The sequence below is a fragment of the Excalfactoria chinensis genome, chromosome 1 (genome assembly GCF_039878825.1).
Source record: "Excalfactoria chinensis isolate bCotChi1 chromosome 1, bCotChi1.hap2, whole genome shotgun sequence".
NCBI classification, from domain to species: domain Eukaryota; kingdom Metazoa; phylum Chordata; class Aves; order Galliformes; family Phasianidae; genus Excalfactoria; species Excalfactoria chinensis.
The window spans coordinates 57,745,450-57,765,201 of record NC_092825.1 but is presented as its reverse complement, the minus strand read 5'-3'; the positions used below and the strand labels follow the sequence as shown (position 1 = coordinate 57,765,201).

Below are 19,752 nucleotides of genomic sequence, written 5' to 3'. Positions count from 1 at the left end.
TTCCCACGTCCTGGCAGCTGTTGCCATTCCATGAATATTTCCAGAGGTTTCTATATATCTAAATGTTTTTTTGCTTATGTTTCCTGCTTCAAGGCATCAAGAATAATCTTCAGACGAAAGGATTCGCTGTTCCAAGAGGAACATAAAGAATACAGCCTGCGTTTGCTGGCAAAAAGCACGGAACAACAACACCAACAAGACTAGGAAAATAGCAGATCTCAGGGGTGAAACAGTGGAAAGAGAGCTGCTTTTCCATGCAACTTAGTCAGCCTGTATGCTGGGGAAAGAAAAAAAAAAGAAAATAGAAGGACTAAAAGCAATATTTCTATCTTGCATTCTCCTATGCATATCCGAACCATCTTGATTAAAGAAAGTTGTGTTCTGATTGCACATGACAGGGTCTGGCTACATGGCTACATGGAAGATTAACAAATATGTGGCAGGCCAAGGGTGCCTTTTTCTGAAACAAGTTGAAAGAAACAGCATAAAACACCGACTTTGTTTTAACCATCGAATTTCCACTCCCAACACTATGATCTCCACACTTTCGCTCGCTCTGCTCAGATCTGCCCTTTGTTTCACCCTCATGTTTTCAGAGACTTTCAAGGTTTTTTTTTGTCACGTCCTGCCATTTAGGTCAATTTAGCAGTTTGAATGAGGTTTTAGAGCGTCTGTACATGCCCAAGAGCAGAAGCTATAACTGTCACCACTTCTCTATGCATCTATTACAATTGCAGACAAAGAAAAAAAGAAAAACAACAACAACAACAAACTTTCAGGAAATCAAGCAAACCTGGCAATGACACTTTCTGAACTATTACTTCTAGTAACACAGAATCACAGAATCATTTGAGTTGGAAGGGACCCTTAAAGGCCATCTGGTCCAACCCCCCTGCAGTGAACAGGGACACCCACAGGTACATCAGGTTGCTCAGAGCCCCGTCCAGCCTGACCTTGGGTGTCTCCAGGGATGGGGCATCCACCACCTCTCTGGGCAACCCATTCCAGAGCCTCACCACCTTAAGTGTATAAAACTTCTTCCTTATTTCCAATCTGAATCTCCCCCTTGATGCTAAGGTGACTTTTCTTTGACCAGAACCAATACAAATCTCCCATTCTATGAAACACAGTTTTGCTTTTTTTTCTCCCTACATTCTGTATGAAATTATATTTTGTAACTCCCACCTGCAGTTTCTTTTCCTTCACACTGTGCTCCTTCACAGCATTTTTCCAAAACACTACTACCTTATTTTTCAGTTTTCCTCTAAAATCTTAATTGGAGCCAATGTTCATAGGGCAGGTGACATAACTCCATCCAGTTCTACTGAACTGCCAATTTTAGAAGGCTATTTACTACCTGAAAATGTGCCGGTGGCTGGGGTCCAGGGAGGGAGGAGTTAACAGTTAAAACCAACACTGCAGTAATCCTTGGGTACAGAAATACTGTGTTTTAAGAACCATATGGCTACATCCGTACCTCGGGCTGAGCTTACCTTCTTGTGAGGTTACCTCTGACTGTACTGAAGAGCTTATGAGTTACCCTCCCACAGACCTCGCTGCCAAGTGCCCCTAGAGCAGGACCTGTGCAGGTGTGGATGCTTCCCCATCCTTGGAGCTTCTGATGGAAGGGATTGTTGGCAGTCCTACCTTAATGGCCAAATAACCCTTGCTCACAAGCTGGCCTGCGCTGCTACATCTACCCTTCTGGCACCTACTTTTCTCCTGTCTCAGCCAGGAACATTCCCTCTTGTTCCAGCTGAATGTAACAGCATTCGCCCTTCCCTGCTGGGCTTTGGCCCGTGCAGCTGCTGGAGGCAGCCTTCTCAGCATGCTGCTGTGACAGTACCACATGGCATGTCGGGCACACATGTCCACACTGGAGCTGCAGGGCTGCCTGCTTCAGCTCAGCTTGTAGAGGTCTCAGAGTTCAATCCTCAGGAATGGCTTAGGAAAGCAAGCACTACCTGAAAGGCCTCTTTGTTTTTCTGCCACTGTTTTTAATAATAATGATTACATCGGATAACTTCCCACCATCTTGATCGTCTTTGGTACTTCTAATAAAGGACAGACAAAGCACAGCACTTAAAATAGCACCCAGTACAATGAAATGCAAGCGTTGAGGTTTGGGATTTTACATCCTGCCCTCCCAGAACACTTTCTCTTTGATGATTTTAGCCATTGGGTGCTGAGGTGCATACAAGCTACAACGGGTGTGACATGCATGGTGGAGCTGTGGCCAGGGCCCCAGCCACTTATCTCAGTCCCAGACAGACCAGTCACACAGAAGCAGATGATAGGTGATAGGTATATGACATCCAAGCACAACTGCCTGGACCTTAATCATTTTGGTTCTCCCAGTAATCCTTTCATTTGGACTTGCTTCAATCTGCTACAGCAGTGACAGTCAGTGGCCACTTTAATGGCAAAATGGGGAATATAATCCACAAATCCCATGCTTTATATCCCCTGGCCATTCTTCCCCATATAAGCAGTTATATTCTTGGCAGTTATTGACTGAGAAATAAAATCAAAACCTGGATAAAAACCTCTAATCCCACAGGCTCCAGTTCAGAGTTGGTGTTTGCACTGAGACATCAGCGCTGAATTTCACTACAGTGCACTACAGTTTGGATGAGACACCCCCAGTGTCACACAGTACACAGCAGAGCAGAATCACTTGGTGCAGGAGGAACCGTGTCATCCCAACACACAGACTCACACAGCACCCCACCTTCAGAGACACAACACCTGCCATTTAAAAAACACCATTTCTTACATTATTTTTAAGGAATGTTTTGTTGTGATCTAAGCTTCCCAGCAAAGCTCTGCAACGCCCAAGGATCCCAATGTTACAATGTCTAAGTAACACAGTAACTAATTACACTTCCTCGATAAGGTCGTGTCACAAAGTGATCACAACCGGTCCTAATTCCACAGGGAGTCCATTCACTTAGCAGCTCCATCTTGATTTACAGAGGCGCATACGAGTACAATAATAAATGCATATATACTTACACATCTAAAATATGCACATGACACATGTTCTGCCTACACTTAAATGTACTCGATCTTAATAGAGATCTTTGTCGGTAATTACTGGTTGCATTCACAAAAGAGTTGTAGGGGATCATTTTTTCTTTGCGCTTAAGCAAAGAAAGCACCACGTGACTCACGCTGTCGCTGCTCCCTGACACCCTGCTAAGTGCTGCAAAGCCCAGCAGCAGCACCCCGCCTCACGTGTAATGCTGATGTCGCGTATTCTGTCTGCAGCAAGCCGGCACCCTCACTGTGCTGAGCCAGAGTACGGCAATTTGGGTATCAGCACTGCTAAAGCACCGCTTTGGTCTCCTCCATACAACAAAGCCATTTCCCAAACGAACTCTCAAGAAGTTCCTTCCACAAAGCCAACTGGAACCAGTTTAAGCCAATGGGCTGCCTCGGGCCAAGCTGAGTTTTGTGGGCATGCTGCAGATCTGATGGACAAGGTCTGGAGACCAATTTGGGAAGGACAACTGCAGCCACCTAGAGCGAGGCGGACACCAGAACCTAAATTCCAAAGCAGCGTTAGCTGAACTCCTCCTTAAGCCAGTTACATTTTCTTTTCTTTCCTTTTTTTAGGCAGAAGAAATTTCCCCACTGCAGCCTGGGCTGTGGAGAAACGCTTTAAACTGAGAAGCAGCGCAGTGGTGGGCTGGACAAAAGGATTGAAAAACGCAGCACCAGCCAGCCACAGGAAATTAGCTAATGGGATTTATCAGGCTACACCCAAACAGCACGGGCCTGCGACCTCTGCACCAAAAGCCAGCGGCCGACATCCATGCCTTGTTTTCTTTCCAAGGGTGGGAAGGGAAGCTCCAGTGCTTAGAATACCAGCCTGGATCTCCAGAGCCATCTGCATTAAAAGACGACAAAGGCTTGGGCTGCACTGTTGAAGCGGTTTTGTGCCACATCTCTCCTGCAGCCCTAGTGGCCACCACCTATTGGTAAGAAAAAGCCAGAAGCCGAGAAGATTCCTGAGGGCAAATTCATGAGTTTTCCATTGCAGGAAGCTGTAAAAACACAGAAAGCACGTGGAACAGAGTGGCAGAAGTAAAGAAAGGAGAGGGAATGAATCTGCGCTTGTTATCTCTTAAATGATCGACTGGAGCCAGGCATGGAACAGAACTAAATGCTGTCCTGCAAGCCGAGAAGCAAATGAAACAAGCAGGAAGAGACTGAGATGGAAACTGCAAAAGACCTGGCGGATGCTACGCCCAACCACGCAGTAAGAGATGCACGACAGAAGAACTGCTCCCAGTCACTGAAGCCGTGAGTGAGTTATGCAGATCCTCCTGAACCACCGCCAAGCTAAACTGTCCGGCTTCTGCTGAACACTGGTATAACCGGGGGAAAAAAAGAATGAAACATTTATCTGGCAAGTGCTTTCAAAAAGAGAAAGCGGCTGTTGGGAGCTGCTCAAGGGGCTGGAATGTCAGACACGGCTCCAGCGGGACAGATTAGCCGTCAGAACGCGCAGAGGCAGGCAGAGATTTTTAATAAAACTCAGTTTATCACATGGCGATTACCGCCTCTTATTTGTACCGTGAGATCACGATAAACACGGCACATATTTCTTTACTCCTGGAAACTGAAAGTCAGCTGGACAGCCATGAGATAAACTGCCCTTTTTCGGGTGCTTTTACTTTTGTTTCTAAACCTCTGTTCCCAAACATCTGTCGCTTAGATAGAGCAGACAACAAAAACCTACCGGGAATATACTTCTTATCTTCCCCCATAAAGAAGAGTCCAAGCTCCAGGGCTGTTCCATTTAGCACCTACATCTGAACTGTTTGCAATGAGGCAGCTGAAGTGTAACGTGTGAGAAGGAGAACTCGGAGATCTCCAAAAAATGATGATATAATAAAACAATATTTGGGGTGAACTTTTATGCCTTAAAACATGCCTTTCCCCGCTTCCCCCAGATGTGATTTTAAAGGAAAGGCCAAGGGATAGGAAGTGCAGCATTACTTCCACGGTAAGATTCTGCAACCAAATTTGGGATAGCACGGCGGCAGCCTTCATTAGCGCACTCTCAGAATGACTTGTGTAACTTGCTCGTGCTTTGCCAGTTATGAGTAATGCAACAATCACCAGGAGATCCCAACACCACCTCTGTGCCACTTCACTTCCACGTGCTGCCGGATCCCTGCCGGACCCATCCTGCTTCCGAGCGGTCCTTCTTCAGCTGAACTTCCATTCTTCTCCAAGCTGAGCAAACCAAGTGACCTCAGCCGCTCCTCGCACATCTTCCATGCATCTTTCACCTGCTCCTCACTTCATCTCGACCTTCCCCTTTGGCTGCAAGGTTCAAGATGTGTAGTGCTGCTGCTCAGCACCATTCAGCTGATCACGTTCCAGTTAACCCGCTGGTTAACCATCACCCTTAGCACCACAAAAAAGAGCCAAATCATAATGCGAAGCTCAGTTTTCACCAGGTGACACCTGGCTTGGCATCCACGGTGATTAAAACCAGTCATACCCTGCGCCGGATCACCCAGGAGCACAGATTTGATCGGGATCAGGCCAAGGCATAGAGCACGCTCCTGCTCAACGAGGCAGAGCACACAGTGCAGAGCAGGAGCCAACACTGGCTTTGCGCCAGCTGCAGGGGTGCAGACGATACCCGATCCAGCTGGGGCTGTGCTCGGCGATACCTGAGCCGGCAGAAAGTCTGCTCATAAAAAGTTAACCTGTCAGGAGCGCTGCGGGCTGACTCAAGCAGGCAGAGTGAATGAGCAGCAGGTCAGCGCGTCCCATTGCATGGCCTGGGAGTTGTACTGCTGGGCTCCGTGTGCTGTCACACTACAGCCGCTTGTCGGTAGAGGTGCATGTGTGCACCGGGATCTCATGGCAGCACCGGGGCCTGCGAGTCCATCAGCTGTCACTGCCCCTGACTTGGAGCAGAAGGGAAAAGGCAGAACGAAAACCGTGCACTTAACCTCTGATGAATCCACTAACGTGTGTGAGGATGCAGCAGACAGCTGATTAAAGTTGAGCCCATTCCTCCAGGCTGTTGCAAGTCTCACTGTAACAAACATCAGAGCCAGGCTAGTTTCAGTATCACTTTAGCAATCCAAGCAGCGTTAAGAATGCACCCCACCGTGTTGAACGAATACGAGCTTTATTTTTGCTTTACAGCGCTTTGGCAGGGAAGACCAGCTCGTCACCTTTGGAGGCATTCCGAGAAGCCTTACCTGCTCCACATCACCACTTCGTCTGTTCTAAGCACCCAGTGAGGGCGCTGGGCCCGAGCCCCTCGGTTACCCCCACGCGTCGGTACAGACACGCAGGAAACGCGGATTTCCAACCCTCCTTCCCGACACGGATGGAAGTCGCCCAGCTTACGGGAGCGCTCGCACCGTTTCCGAGCCGAAAGTTCTTCCGCGGCCTGGCCCTACAACGGCAGCCCTGGTAGCGTCCCTACAGCCGGGCACAAGTTGCCCCGCGCAGCAGCCGGGCCCGCACCCCCCCGTTCCGCATCGGCTCCTCCGCTTCCTCCCCTCGGGACCCGCAGCCGGGAAGTCCCGCCGGCCCCGCTGGGGGCTGCGTCCGGCCCGGCCCGGCCCGGCCCCGCCGGCGGCACGGCAACGGTTAACGGCGGGACGCAGCGAACGGGCCGCGCTGTTGCCGGGGCGACGGCTCGGAGTGTTCCGGCTCGTACCATTGCGCAAGGGCGAGGGGAGCGCCAGCAGCAGCAGCAGCGCCGCCGCCGGCCCAGCCCATCCCATCCAGCCTCTTCCTCCTCCTCCTGCGCTCCCTCCCCGCCCGCCTCGCCGCGCCTCCTCCCCCTCCTCCCGCCCGGCCGGAGCGCGGCGCCGGGGCCCAGCAGCGAGCGGCGCGCGGCGGAGCGGAGCAGGCGGCCGGCGGCGGCCGGGCCCGGAGCGGCGGAGTCGGTACCGGCGGCGGGGCGGGCCGGGCCGGGCCGGGCCGTGCCGGCGCGACCCCCCCTGCCTCGCTCGCTGCCCTCTCGCCGCCGCCGCGGGATGCGGGCGGCCCGGGGCCGCGGGCTGTGAGCGGCGGCGGCGGCAGCGCGGAGACAAAGGGAGGCGGCGGGGCCCGGCGGCCGGGGCCGGAGCGCGGGGGGCCGCCGCCGCCGGAGCGCACCCGCCCGCCGGGAGGCGGCACGATGCGGCACGGCGCGGCGCGGCGGCAGCAGCGCGGCGGCAGCGGCGCGGCCCGCCCGGCGCGGCGGTAGAGGCGGCGGCCGCGGGGCGCGGGGCCGGGCCGGGCCGCTCGCGCGGCAGCAGCGTCTCCCGCGGGCCGGGCCGCGCCGCCCGGGCCGGCGATGTGAGGGGAGGCGGCGGCGGCGGCGGGCGGGAGGAGCGCGGCGCGGCGCGGAGCGCGGAGCGGAAGGCGGGCGGGCCCCGAGCGGAAGCGGGCCGGGCCCGGCGGCGGAGCGCGGCGCCGGCGGGGGCGGCCGGGCGCGGGCGGGCGATGGAAACGCACATCTCGTGCCTGTTCCCGGAGCTGCTGGCCATGATCTTCGGGTACCTGGAGGTGCGCGACAAGGGCCGCGCGGCGCAGGTGTGCACGGCCTGGCGGGACGCCGCCTACCACCGCTCCGTGTGGCGGGGCGTGGAGGCGAAGCTGCACCTGCGCCGCGCCAACCCCTCGCTCTTCCCCAGCCTGGCGGCGCGGGGCATCCGGCGGGTGCAGATCCTGTCGCTGCGGCGCAGCCTGAGCTACGTGATCCAGGGCATGGCGGACATCGAGAGCCTCAACCTCAGCGGCTGCTACAACCTCACCGACAACGGGCTGGGCCACGCCTTCGTGGCGGAGATCAGCTCCCTGCGCTCGCTCAATCTCAGCCTCTGCAAGCAGATCACGGACAGCAGCCTGGGCCGCATCGCCCAGTACCTGAAGGGGCTGGAGGTGCTGGAGCTGGGGGGCTGCAGCAACATCACCAACACGGGGCTGCTGCTCATCGCCTGGGGCCTGCAGCGCCTCAAGAGCCTCAACCTGCGCTCCTGCCGGCACCTCTCCGACGTGGGCATCGGGCACCTGGCGGGCATGACGCGCAGCGCGGCTGAGGGCTGCCTGGGTCTGGAGCAGCTCACGCTGCAGGACTGCCAGAAGCTCAGCGACCTCTCGCTCAAGCACCTGGCCCGCGGGCTGGGCCGCCTCCGCCAGCTCAACCTCAGCTTCTGCGGGGGCATCTCGGACGCGGGGCTGCTGCACCTGTCGCACATGAGCAGCCTGCGCAGCCTCAACCTGCGCTCCTGCGACAACATCAGCGACACGGGCATCATGCACCTGGCCATGGGCAGCCTGCGGCTCTCCGGCCTCGACGTCTCCTTCTGCGACAAAGTGGGGGACCAGAGCCTGGCCTACATCGCGCAGGGACTGGATGGGCTGCGCTCCCTCTCCCTCTGCTCCTGCCACATCAGCGACGAGGGCATCAACCGCATGGTGCGGCAGATGCACGGGCTGCGCACCCTCAACATCGGCCAGTGCGTCCGCATTACCGACAAGGGCCTGGAGCTCATCGCTGAACACCTCAGCCAGCTGACGGGCATTGACCTCTACGGCTGCACCCGCATCACCAAGCGGGGCCTGGAGCGCATCACCCAGCTGCCCTGCCTCAAGGTGCTCAACCTGGGACTGTGGGAAATGACTGAGAGCGAGAAGGTCAGGTGAGAGGAGGGGGTGCCCCGAGACCTCCGTCTCCTCTGGAGGAACTCACAGACTGAAGGACTGACTGACTGCTGCAACAGAGGAGAGGAGAGAGGGGCACGCGCGCAGCCATGCTACCCACGCACCCTGGCACTGGAGGGAAGAACAGAGCGAGCGAGTATCCTTGACCCCTGTGTGCTGCCTACCTGTCCTCACTCTGGAGGAGGAGGAGGAGGAGGAAAGGGCGGGGTGGGGAGGGGGGGGCAGGAGGAAAGAGAGAAAGAACCCACCCTTTTTCCAGGTCGTGCCTCCAGCTCCACACACTGGGGAAACAGTGCTCTCTGCATCCCTACCCCAGCATCCTCCCCGCCCCCTACAGAAGAGGTAGAAGCCCACTCTTATGCACTGGGGCTAGAGACACCCCTCTTTATCCCCGCTCCCCGATTCCATCCCCTCCTGCACTAAGGATGGATAAAGATCGAGACCCTTGCTCTGCCATGCATTGAGAATAGATTATTTTTGATTTATATAAAGGAGAGTGGGAATGGAAATGGGAACAAACAATTACAACAGCAGGAAAGGCTTCCTAGCTACACTTAATGTACCTGGCCACCCAGTCATCCCGCACTGGGCACAGACACAGCTTTTGGTTGAAAAGAAGAAAATAAAAGCTCTGAAAAACAAACCCTAACCATTCCACCTCTGCGCCTGCCCCTCCCCAGTCAGCTGGGAATTGTGACAGAAATACAGCTCCCTAGGTACATGGATTTGGTTTTTACCTTTTTTTGTTTTGTTTTGTTTTTTTGTTTTTTAAGGTCTGTTTTCAGTCTCCAGTTCCATGTTTGCTCTCTGCTGTGGGTAGATGCATTCTCCCACTACTCCAGTTCTCCTCTGCACTGAGAATAGGGACAGCTACAACCTTTTGTCAGCGTGTTTCCACGTCATCCTGCACTGTGGCTAAAGGAAAAGCCCAGGCACTCTGTTCTTTCTCCCCATCTCTGTACTGGAGATGAAGATACCATTTCCTCCTACCCCGTTTCTGTAGAGCCTGGACGTGGACCCTGGTCTCTTAGACCTTCCCTTGCACTGGGGGCCACAGAGTTGCTGAGAGACACCCCTTCACCCTTCTCCTCCCCTCCCTCTTCTTGGCGCCAGGGATAGACATATCCAGCTACATATCCATTCCTCATGGATGATGGGGGCTGAGTGGGTAGAAGGGGTGGCCAGCTCCCCTCGGCCTGGGGGACTTAAGGAAGAATCTCCAGCTTCATTTCTGCTTCATTTGAGATACTGTGACCTGTTTTTTTTTATTTTGAAACGCATAAAAAAAATGACTGCTACAAAAACAGCCTCTTACTCTCCCATCCATCCCTCGCTTACATCCTGTAACCAGTCCCAGTTTCCCTCATTCATTCTCCTCTTTACAGTATTCATTTTCCTACATGGTTTTTTATTTTTAAAGGCATTTGGAGTTGCTGTTCTTGTGGATTTTTAAGTACATTTTTTTTCTGCTGAATATATTCTATATATATAAATATATATATGATGTCTGGCTACCTCGTTTTAATTTGTTACCTTTTTTTTCTTTTTTCCTGTTTTATTTTTTTCCCCCCTCCTTTTCCAAAGCCCTGGAATTCTTACAGGAAAGAGATTTTGAGACTGAAACATTTTTGTGCCTAGACTGGAATAAAGCCCCCTTTCCTTGGGTTTGTTCTATCATTTTCTTCCCTTCCTTCCCCCCATCCCCCCCCCCCCCCCTTATTTTTTATTATTTTCTTCTTTTTTTCCCTTCTTTTTTAAAACCCCTGTTTGCTTTTGAGCTTACCCCGCTGTGTCCCACCTTCACATTCTGGTTGTGCCTCCTCCCTCCCCTCTTTCGTTGGGGATCGGGGACCCCAAACTGTGCTTCTGCATTTTGCCTCTTGTAGCACAAACGTGTAACGTGAGAATCCGTGCTGAGGACTGGGCTGTCGCTGCGACACACACGTGTACAATGCAAGTTCGTTTTTTGTTTTAGAAAATATTATATAGAGATATATGCAAATCCTTTCCCCCTCCCCTCTCCAATCACCTACAAAAGGTCACTGTGCGAGGCTTCCTGTTTGTGGGCGAGGAGCGAGCAGCCTGCAGGCCCCGAGGCTGCAGCGCGAGGGGAGGAGACTGAAGTTCATCTGTCTTATCTCTGTTCTGTCAATAAAATGGAGCTGGTTCTTTAGATTATTATTATTTTTTTTTTTAATATTATTATTTGAAAGAGGAAGACTTAAGGATTGTTGGGTTTGTTTGTTTTTTAACGATCTTGGCTTTTCTTTTTTTTTCTTTTTTTTTTTCTTTTCCTTTCTCAACGTGTTCAGAATCTCAAACCCTCCACAGTAACAGGCCAGACCACGGAGTTAACGCAAACCCAGAGACCCCTATGGATTAATTGTACTGTTTGTGAATTTGTATAAAAAAATAACAAAGATCCTCTTAAAACATTTTATATTCTTACGGTAAAAGGTGAAACTGATATTTATATAATAAAAGAGGAAAATATGAAGTATGTTTTTGAAAAAAAAAAAAAAACCAAAAAATCAACAACAACGACAACAACAACAACAAAAAAAAGCTGTATCTGTGTTGTCTGTGCTTCTTGACAAGAGCTGCCTGCCCGTCCTGCTGTGCTCGTGGTGCTGAGGGGTTGGGGCCGCTCGTTTCCACGGCTGCTGAGGGGAAGGAAATAGGGTCTGGTCCCTCAGTGCAGGACGCCGGGTAACATCGGCATTCAAAGGTTCTAGGGATGGTTTGGTTGGAGCAGAACTGGCTGAGGGAGCTCTCGGTGTCAATGGAGTGAAGTGGTGTTGAGAAGCTCCTTGGTGTGAGGAGGCTGCTTCTTACCACGTGAATTTGGTATCGTGTAGCAGGGGAAAGCTGATGTAAGAGCGAGAGCGTAAGGACCGAGCTGTTTGATTTTCACAGTCCCAAGTAGATGGTAGAGGGAGTCCGTGCCTAACTTGAGGCCCACCCTCCCCGCTCCCTATGGAACACCCATCAGATCTATAAACATTTCCCAGCAAAGCCGTGCAAGCACACGAGAAGCTGGGACATCTGACATGGCTCCGCTGGTTTCCATTGCCCAAGCGAAGATGAAAGGAAAGAGGAAGTAAAGCGGGAATGTAAGGGGGGGGGGGGGGGGGGGGGGGAAAGAAGTTTGAATAATCGAAGGTGTCCTTTGTACTACACCGTAATCTTTCTCTTTAATGTATGACTTTTAACCTGACAGGGTCCCTTTTAGACTTGCACGGTGTGGGTTTTTTATTGTTGTTTGAGATGGAGCTTAAGCGGTGTTTATAGGGCACGAAACAAAGCTTTTCTCCCTCTAAGTCCTGCGGCAGGGCTTTCTCTCCCCCGCTGCCCCTTTTCCTTTCTTAAAGGAGGGGTTGGGGTAGAGAGAATGCGAAATGGTGGAAGAAGCCAGAGCCATTGTTCAGGAAAGTTAAAAGAGGAGCTGTCCTTGCTTGCTTGTTCAGTCATGCATACTGAATCTCGCCGTGTGAGGGTCCCTATGGAAAGGAGGAGGGTGATTCTTCCCCTCTTTTTAACATTCCTCTCCAGGCCTGGCTGTATTTAAGCTGCTTTTCCTCCGTGCCGAGGAGGGAGGGGGATGGTCTGAAGTTCCTGTACATTTGCATTTTAAGCACTTCCAGCACTGAGCGGGCCACTTTGTTCCCCGTGCGCTATCCCGCTCCGGCACCGCGCTCACCGGGCGCTGCCCCGGCTGCTGGGCCGCCCAACCGAGGAGCTGCGGGGCCTGGCCCCCTTGCTCACCTCTGCCTCCGGGATGCTTTCGGCCGAGGCTGGACAACGCACGGCTCTTTGTTCCCAGCCCTAAGCACCCTTTCATCTCGGTGCCGCATTTCAAAAAGGAAAATCACATTTCAAGAGGGCTGCGGTTGCGCATCACCTCATCCCCACCCTAAGGAGAAAAGCGGGCACCTCCATCCTGGGACTTTGGGCTCTGCGTTGTCTTCTTTCCCTCCCTAAGACTTCCACGCTTTCTGCTGGGAGTTCATCACAAAAGCTGCATTGTTCGCACTGGGGAAAGCCACCACAATTGGATCTAATTGAGCCTGACACTATATCCATCTTCCTTTACTTGGAGGGAGGTGTGGGGTCTTTCTTTCCTGCACGAAGAGAAAGGTCTACAGTAACTTCCTGACTGAAAAGACAATGTACGAGTGCTGTAAGTGACAGGAATTCCAGATCAGGTTCCCGTTACCTCTGAAACGTAAAGTGGTCCCAGGGCAGCCAGCAGTTCTAGCAAGGGATGAGGAGTGACAGACCTCGCACGATAGAAACAACCCCAAAAAGCTTGTTTCCTTTGGATCTGACTAAAAATGGTGTCTCCCTATTGAGGGCCACGTTTGAACGGATAACGCTTGGTTATCTGTGTCTAAAGGAGTAGAATGTGTGCGCTCTTCAGTTCTGTCATCAGAAATAGGACAGGCTTTTTCTCCTAAGCAACAACAACAAAAAGCCCCCAAAACAGAAAACCAAAACAACCAAGCTTCCTTTGCCTACTAGGGGAAAACAAAAACAAAGCCAAAACCATCGCCCCATAGCCCAGCATGCTGTTTAAATGGAAGCCAAGCCTAAGGACGCTGCTGAAACCAAAGCTTCCTGAGACACCAGGGCCTGTTCCCACTGCAGAAGCCAGTGCTCCTCATCAATTGCCTGGGAACGACAGCTCCTTGGGCACAGCCTTACTGTACTGTGAAGCCAGAGTGAGAAGAATGCATGTTTTCACTAGTAAAGAGAAGGGTTTCTCCAAATAAATAACCCATTGCCAACAACCATAGACCAATTACCACGTGACTCCTCAGGGTAACAAGGAAAGTTAATTTTCACTCTCCAGCCGCTCTTGCATTTTTGAACATGACTCAGTTGGCAGCCAAGGTAGAAAGCCATAAAAGCACCGTTTGGAAGAGGGCTGGAAATCTCCAGTCTGTGTCCCCACACTCCTCAGAGCCGCACCAAAGCAGTAAAGGCTCTGCACTGCCTGCCCCAGCCCAGCGAAAGCACCACCAGCCTGGCTGGCTGAGGCAGTCCTTGCCCAGAAGAGCGGAGCAGAGCAGGTGTGACACAAAGCGTTGATAAAGGGATGGGCAGCAAATGATGGCAGCTCACAAGCTGCAGCGAAGCAGCCGAGTGTGCAGGTCCCTGGCTGCTCCAGCAGCTGCGTCCCTGGCCACAGCCTGTGGCTGGCTTCTCTCCCGACCGTCCTCCAAAAGCACATGTGGGGAGGGGGAGACGGGAGGAAAGGGAGGTTCCACCTGGGTCCTACTGCCCTTGGAGCAGCATATGGGAGAATGGCACATGGAAATTTATACATTTTATACGCTCCCACCCTGTGCTGCTGCAGTTTTGGCTGAATCCATTTGTCACAGAGATTTTGGGCTCGTTTGTTTCCCTGTTAATAAATCATGAGGGTCTGGGGACAGGTGTAATGCAAACTGCCTGGGTCTGTGCTAGGATGAGAGGTTGTCCCCATGAAAATACAGCTACTGAACATGTCCTCTGATGAAGTGGAAGAGCCAAAACGAGAGCAGGGTGGCCAAGTCACCCAGGCTTCTCAGATCCAAAGGCAGAAGCCAGCACAAGCTGTCCTTAACAGCTTAAAGGTAGGTAGATACCTCTGGGGTCTGGCAGCCTCGCTTCGTACGTGAATGGGCTGCTTCAAGCAAAGTGAATTCTTTGCCTTCTCTTTTTCAATCCTCTACCTAAAACCCCATTACTTCAGCCAGCAGCGATTTAATAGTGCCTTCCGTGGAGGAAAAATAATCCATACACCCATCGGGGTGGCTGTGGCCCATCCAAGGACCCCTAAGGACAGCAGCGAGGCCCCATGCCAGAGCTGCTGGCCGCATTGCGTAACGCTCCCTGCCTGGCCGCTGGATTCCCCAGCCCAGAGCTGGAGAGGGCTCGTGGGTTCCTTTGCCAGAGCTCAGATTCCAGCCACGTTTGGCAGTGACACTGAGTGCTTGTCCCTCGTCTTTAATTAAATCTACCAAATGCATTAGCTAACGTGCCAGTCCAACCTGAAAACGGTGTTGTCAAGATCCAAACGCGACCTGCTCTTGTGACAGAATGATGAACAGAAAGATTCTCCTAAAACGGCCCCCTAAAACCTGGGGTGTGCTTCGGAAGGGGTGCCACCAGTTTCATAGTGGGGACGTATGCCCCAAGCAAGCATTTCCACAGGAGCTTATGGAAACATGAGCCAAGCTGCTGTTCTGCTACAGGAACAGAAATGCGCACATATAGACAACTCGTTGTCGTTTTCCTAACCTCGATTCTAGCGCCTCAGGCTGCCCTACCTGGACGGCTCCTAGGCCCAAGGGCAGGGAGGGACACGGGGACACCGGGCCGCCGTCCGAGGGCAGCCCCCGCCGCAGCCCCGCGCCGCGCCGCCAGGCGGCAGCATTGCCCGCCGAGTGCCGCCGCCCGCCCCGGGGAGCCTCCGCAGCGGGCTCGGCCCCGGCTGCCCTCAGCCCCGGGAGCGGCGCTCAGCCGCTGGGGAGGCGGACGGGGACCCCGGCTCCGCCAGCTTCACCGCCTAATTAATTAATTAGCGCTCGCTGGGAAACGCGCTCCGCAGCGCAGGTGGAGTGCAGAGCGCAGGCAACGCCGCGTGTGAGCACGGCAGGGCGAGGCCGGCGGGGATGTGTTGTCACCTCGGGGTCACCTGCGGCGCTGGCAGGAAAAGGGGCAGAAAGGCTGCAAGGAGATGGGAGAGATTCTATGCGGACATAGAATCGGAGAATCATTACGGTTGGAAAGACCACTAAGATCATCTAGTCCAGCCATGGACAAGTACCCTGGGTGAGATGGCTTCCCTTGGAAGCCCTGGCACAGCTGCCCAGAGAAGCTGTATTGCCCCATCCCTGGAGGCACTCAGGGCCACGTTGGATGGGGTCCTGGGCAGCTGAGCTGCTGGGTGGCAGCCCTGCCCATGGCAGGGAGTTGGGGCTGGGTGAGCTTAAAGGTCCCTTCCAACACAAGCTGTTCCTATGATTCCGTGATTGTATAAGATCTATCAATCTCCCCCTGGTTTAGAGCCAGCACCTCCTCACCCCTGCCACACCAGAGCCAGGCTGAGGCTCTGCCACAGGAACACCAGCAGCAAGCCTCTTCACTGGCTCCAGGCTTAGTGCTGCTACCCAGAGCAGCACCCAAGGCAGTCTGCATCTCAGCCTTTGCAGCTTCACACCAAGAACATCATGATTTTAAAAGTGCACAAGTATGATAATGTGAACAGAGTGGGATAAAACAGATTAATGCTTGGATTATTTTAGTTCCATTCTGTTGCACAGGGCTTGGTTACGTTGCTGGCAGCTGCTCAGTGGGATACCTCCGTGGTGATTAAAGTACCAAGGGCTGTATGCACATGTCCTTTGTAGCACCTAAACCTGAATGTGTTTTTCCTCCCTCTGACTTCTAACGCTGCTGCTACAAACACAGTTATAGTGTCTTTTTTCAGAAACAGCTGTACCCAATAACTTCCTAGAATCAGTAATTAGCTTATGCATGGCTCATTACATGCACAGGCATCAGAAAGGGAAGTATGATCACTGGTGGGGAAAGAGGTGGAAGCAACTCACATTACGTCCACCCCTCCTGCCTCTACAGTTCTCCTGGCTGCCAGCACCTGGAGTAGCAAAGCCTAAATGAGCTTTCCAGCCTCACATTGCCTTGAAAGGGGGGACTGGAGCAGAGAACACCAAGTGTGGGGCCATCTTCCTATTATCCTCACAGCAGGGTCTGCCATCCAGAACCCCTGGAAGTGCTGATGTATGAGCACAGGTTGTAAGAAAGCTCCAAGCAACAGTGACTACTCCAGCAAGTCATCCCCCACTCTCCAGATTCTTCAGCTATTGCAGCCTTTGTTTCAAGCAGGGCAAGCCTCGAAAACAAAGGCAGAACTGACACACAGCAGTGCCTCCACAGTCCTGGAGGCAGTCGTCTAGTCACAACAGGTACGGCTCAGATTGCACCAGCTGCTCTATCTACATCTTCACCAGGACCCTCTCTGCAGTGACTCGAAGAGACCACCCGTGTGGATCAAAGGCGCGGGCAGGACATGGTCCTTAAGGCCACAAACGGCACTGCCCATCACGATTTTCCATCCCTAGGGGCACCTGTCCATTAGCAAAATTCACACAGATCGCACCAAAGACCAGTGGGACGGCAGCGGCTTTCAGTTTAGAGATCCAGACCACAGTCCTGGAGAGCTGTGTTTGGGCTGCTGGCTTCTTCCCTGTATCTTGGGCTGCTTTGGATACGGCGTGCTGGGATGACACCTCCCTGCACACCTGCCAGGAGCGCAGACAGACACGGGGAGGCTGCATGTGAGCGGCTGGGTGTAACTTCCACCCTGTCCCTGGTGCCAAAAACAAGCATGTTAGAGCTAATCTACCCCTGTCTCAGCTCAACTGCTTTTCTGTGACTAAGCCCCTTATAATGGTTTTACTAAAATCCCCTTTTGATGGAAAAAATCCCAGCTGGAAGTTTCAGGCAGCAGCACAATGTGCAAGTCTGCGTGTCCCTTTCCCCAGCTTCACAAAAGCCTCTAATCGAGTGGAAAATTTGCTGGAGGCCAGAGGTTTAGGCCTGCAATTATTTTTTAAGGGATTATCAGGAGAGAATGGGGGTACTTACGACCCTCCCTCTCTTTGTGTTTTGGTTCGCACCGCTTTCAGACAGGCTCAGCCAGAAACCTAAACCACTGCAGCTGGATCCAGAGAAACCACCAGCACGCATCTCTGCAGCAAGCCTCCTCCCAGCCTTACAGCCAGGCCCCCGGGCTTTGAGCCCTACTGCTGCACTGCACACCTACAACAGGAGCAACACTGCACTCTACAAGTCCTTGTTAGTAATCAATCAAGAAAAAGCAACTGATTCCAGTCCCGTAAGCCTTGCTGAACTGGACAAAAAAACCCAACAACACAAAACCCAAAAATCAGATAGGGCTATGGTCCTCTGGACAGGCCACAAGGCTGAGCTTTGGCTCTGCAAAGCCATTATGCAGGAGGTCTTGCTCAAGTCACTTACAGCAAGTTCCAAAAAGCCTTGGCAGTGAAGCTGTGTGCACTGCAACACCCAGCTTTCCAGAGCCTCGCGCCAAGGGTGGGACCCAGGTTGGAGTCCGTGTTGCTTTCACAGCCGACACACAAGTCAGACACTTCAGAGGCTCTAGAACAACTCCTTGCTGGGCAGGGAGCCACATGTTGTCAGCGCTGCTGGCTCTCCTGCCTGAGGAGCCACATACCTTGATCAGAGCTACTAGGAAGTGCCTGAGCTCACACGCCATCCAAGCCATCCAAACCATCCAATTAGGCGCTGCTCCTCTATTGTCAAATTGCTGTGCTTGCACCTGTGTCCAAACAAGCCATACCAGACCTGGAGGAAGCAGCAGCATGCCTCGCTTCTCAACAGCAGACAAAGGAAGACATGTTTAATTCCTTCCTCCCTTTGCAGCACCCCAAACCTACAGCTCCCAGACCAGGCACTTAGCATGAGCCCTCAGGTGAGGGCCTGGAGAAAGGGCCACTATTCCCCTTTTCTATTGAGCCACACTGCTCGTTTCAGAGTTGTGGCAAGAAGGGCACACAAAGAAAAGAATGACTGCACATCACCAGCATTTACTCTCATGGTCCGTCTTTACTTCTGGAAAGCTTTCTGCACATTCATTCCATACAACAGCTGTTGAGTAAAGCACAGAAATAGGCTCCGACCCCTGAGCCTGCCAACCATATGGTTGGTACAGAAGATGTTTCAAAAGAAAGCGGCGGCTGCCATTGCCTTTTGGATCTTACCGCATCCACGTGTGCTAGGTGTGCTCAGAAAACACCTGGGGAGGCTGAGGGGCCAGGGCGTTCTCCTTCTGGATCACGATCAGACTGGAGCAATTTGGGGCAGGCAGGCACGCAAGTACAGCACTCAGCACCCGAGGGGTGTTAAAATAAAAACCAGACAAACAAAAACAAGGAGGAAAAGGCAAATGAGGCATTTGTGGAATTCAGATGCCCCCAGGAGCTAGGTGGTGCCTAAGGTGGGGATTTTCATTTGGCAGTTTTGAATGCTGCCTAAAATGTCATTTGTTGTGCTTTGTTGTTGTTGTTGTTTTTTATCAGGTTTCTTACCTCTCTCTTCCCCACTCTCTCCATCTACGCACACAGTGCTTTTGCAAACAGTTCTAAGATGGTAAGATATAAAGGCGGATGGCCCAGCATTTTCAAAACTGCTCATTAAGGCTGATGTGCTTTGAGATACGCTGTGTGTGTGTCTACCTTTCAGGAGACGGATGAGTCTGTTCTCCAAGACTGGAGAGCTTCAGCATCCAAAGATAAGGGACTCAGAATCGCCAGTAACCGGCAGCACTGTATGTGACCTGTATGATTCATTAGTGTCGCTACAAACGTAAGGTCGGGGAAGAGTCAGCTCTGCTTCCACTTTCTCACTCCAGTCAACTGAATGTGAGCCATAAACCCACAGGAAAGCCATCCTGCCTAAAAAGTGAATCTTTCACCCAGCCATCTACCCCCAGTTGCTGCAGGCAAGCCTCCCTCCTGGAGTTCCCAGTCTATTTTTACATAGCTTGCCATCCACGGATAACCTTCAAGAGCCCTCCTTACAGTATCACTGAAACACAGTGGACTTCCACAGATCCCTGCCCAACATCCTGCATGGAGGCAGGCTCAAGTATACTTGGATCATTCCTCACAAGGCTTATCTCATCCATTCCCAAAACTCTCCTCTCAAGGGCATAGCCTGCTGTTCCCTATCTAACCACGTCCAGTTTTTTTATAATATTTTTTCTCCATATCCACCTAAAATCTCCCATATTTCCTGTGAATTAAGCTTCTCCTCCCCCTCCCGCCCTGTCCCCAAGTACTTTCCACAGCTGGAAATGCAGCATGCTTCATCTCTGTGCTGGATTTGCTTTGTGAGGAACCCGGTTATAATGCTACACCATACAGGTGGATTTTTCGATGTCTGATAAACATGCCTGTGAACCATTACAATCCTCCCAAACATCTGCAGACTGCAAGGCTTCAATCC

General features: G+C 52.5%; 2 protein-coding genes across 2 annotated transcripts in view; one reads left to right on the top strand and one right to left on the bottom strand.

Moving 5' to 3' along the window:
* The window catches only part of WNT5B (Wnt family member 5B), a 62,462-nt gene that overhangs the window by 22,820 nt on the left and 19,890 nt on the right, over positions 1-19,752 (bottom strand). The gene's annotated exons all lie outside the window — the stretch shown is intronic.
* On the top strand, positions 7,393-10,867 carry FBXL14 (F-box and leucine rich repeat protein 14). The gene has a single exon (XM_072326718.1). It carries the CDS (start codon positions 7,474-7,476, stop codon positions 8,674-8,676), a length of 1,203 nt encoding a protein of 400 aa, XP_072182819.1. The 5' UTR covers positions 7,393-7,473; the 3' UTR covers positions 8,677-10,867.

Excerpts from the sequence above, each read along its gene's own strand:
- FBXL14 (XM_072326718.1), top strand. The coding sequence starts at position 7,474 with ATGGAAACGCACATCTCGTGCCTGTTCCCGGAGCTGCTGGCCATGATC.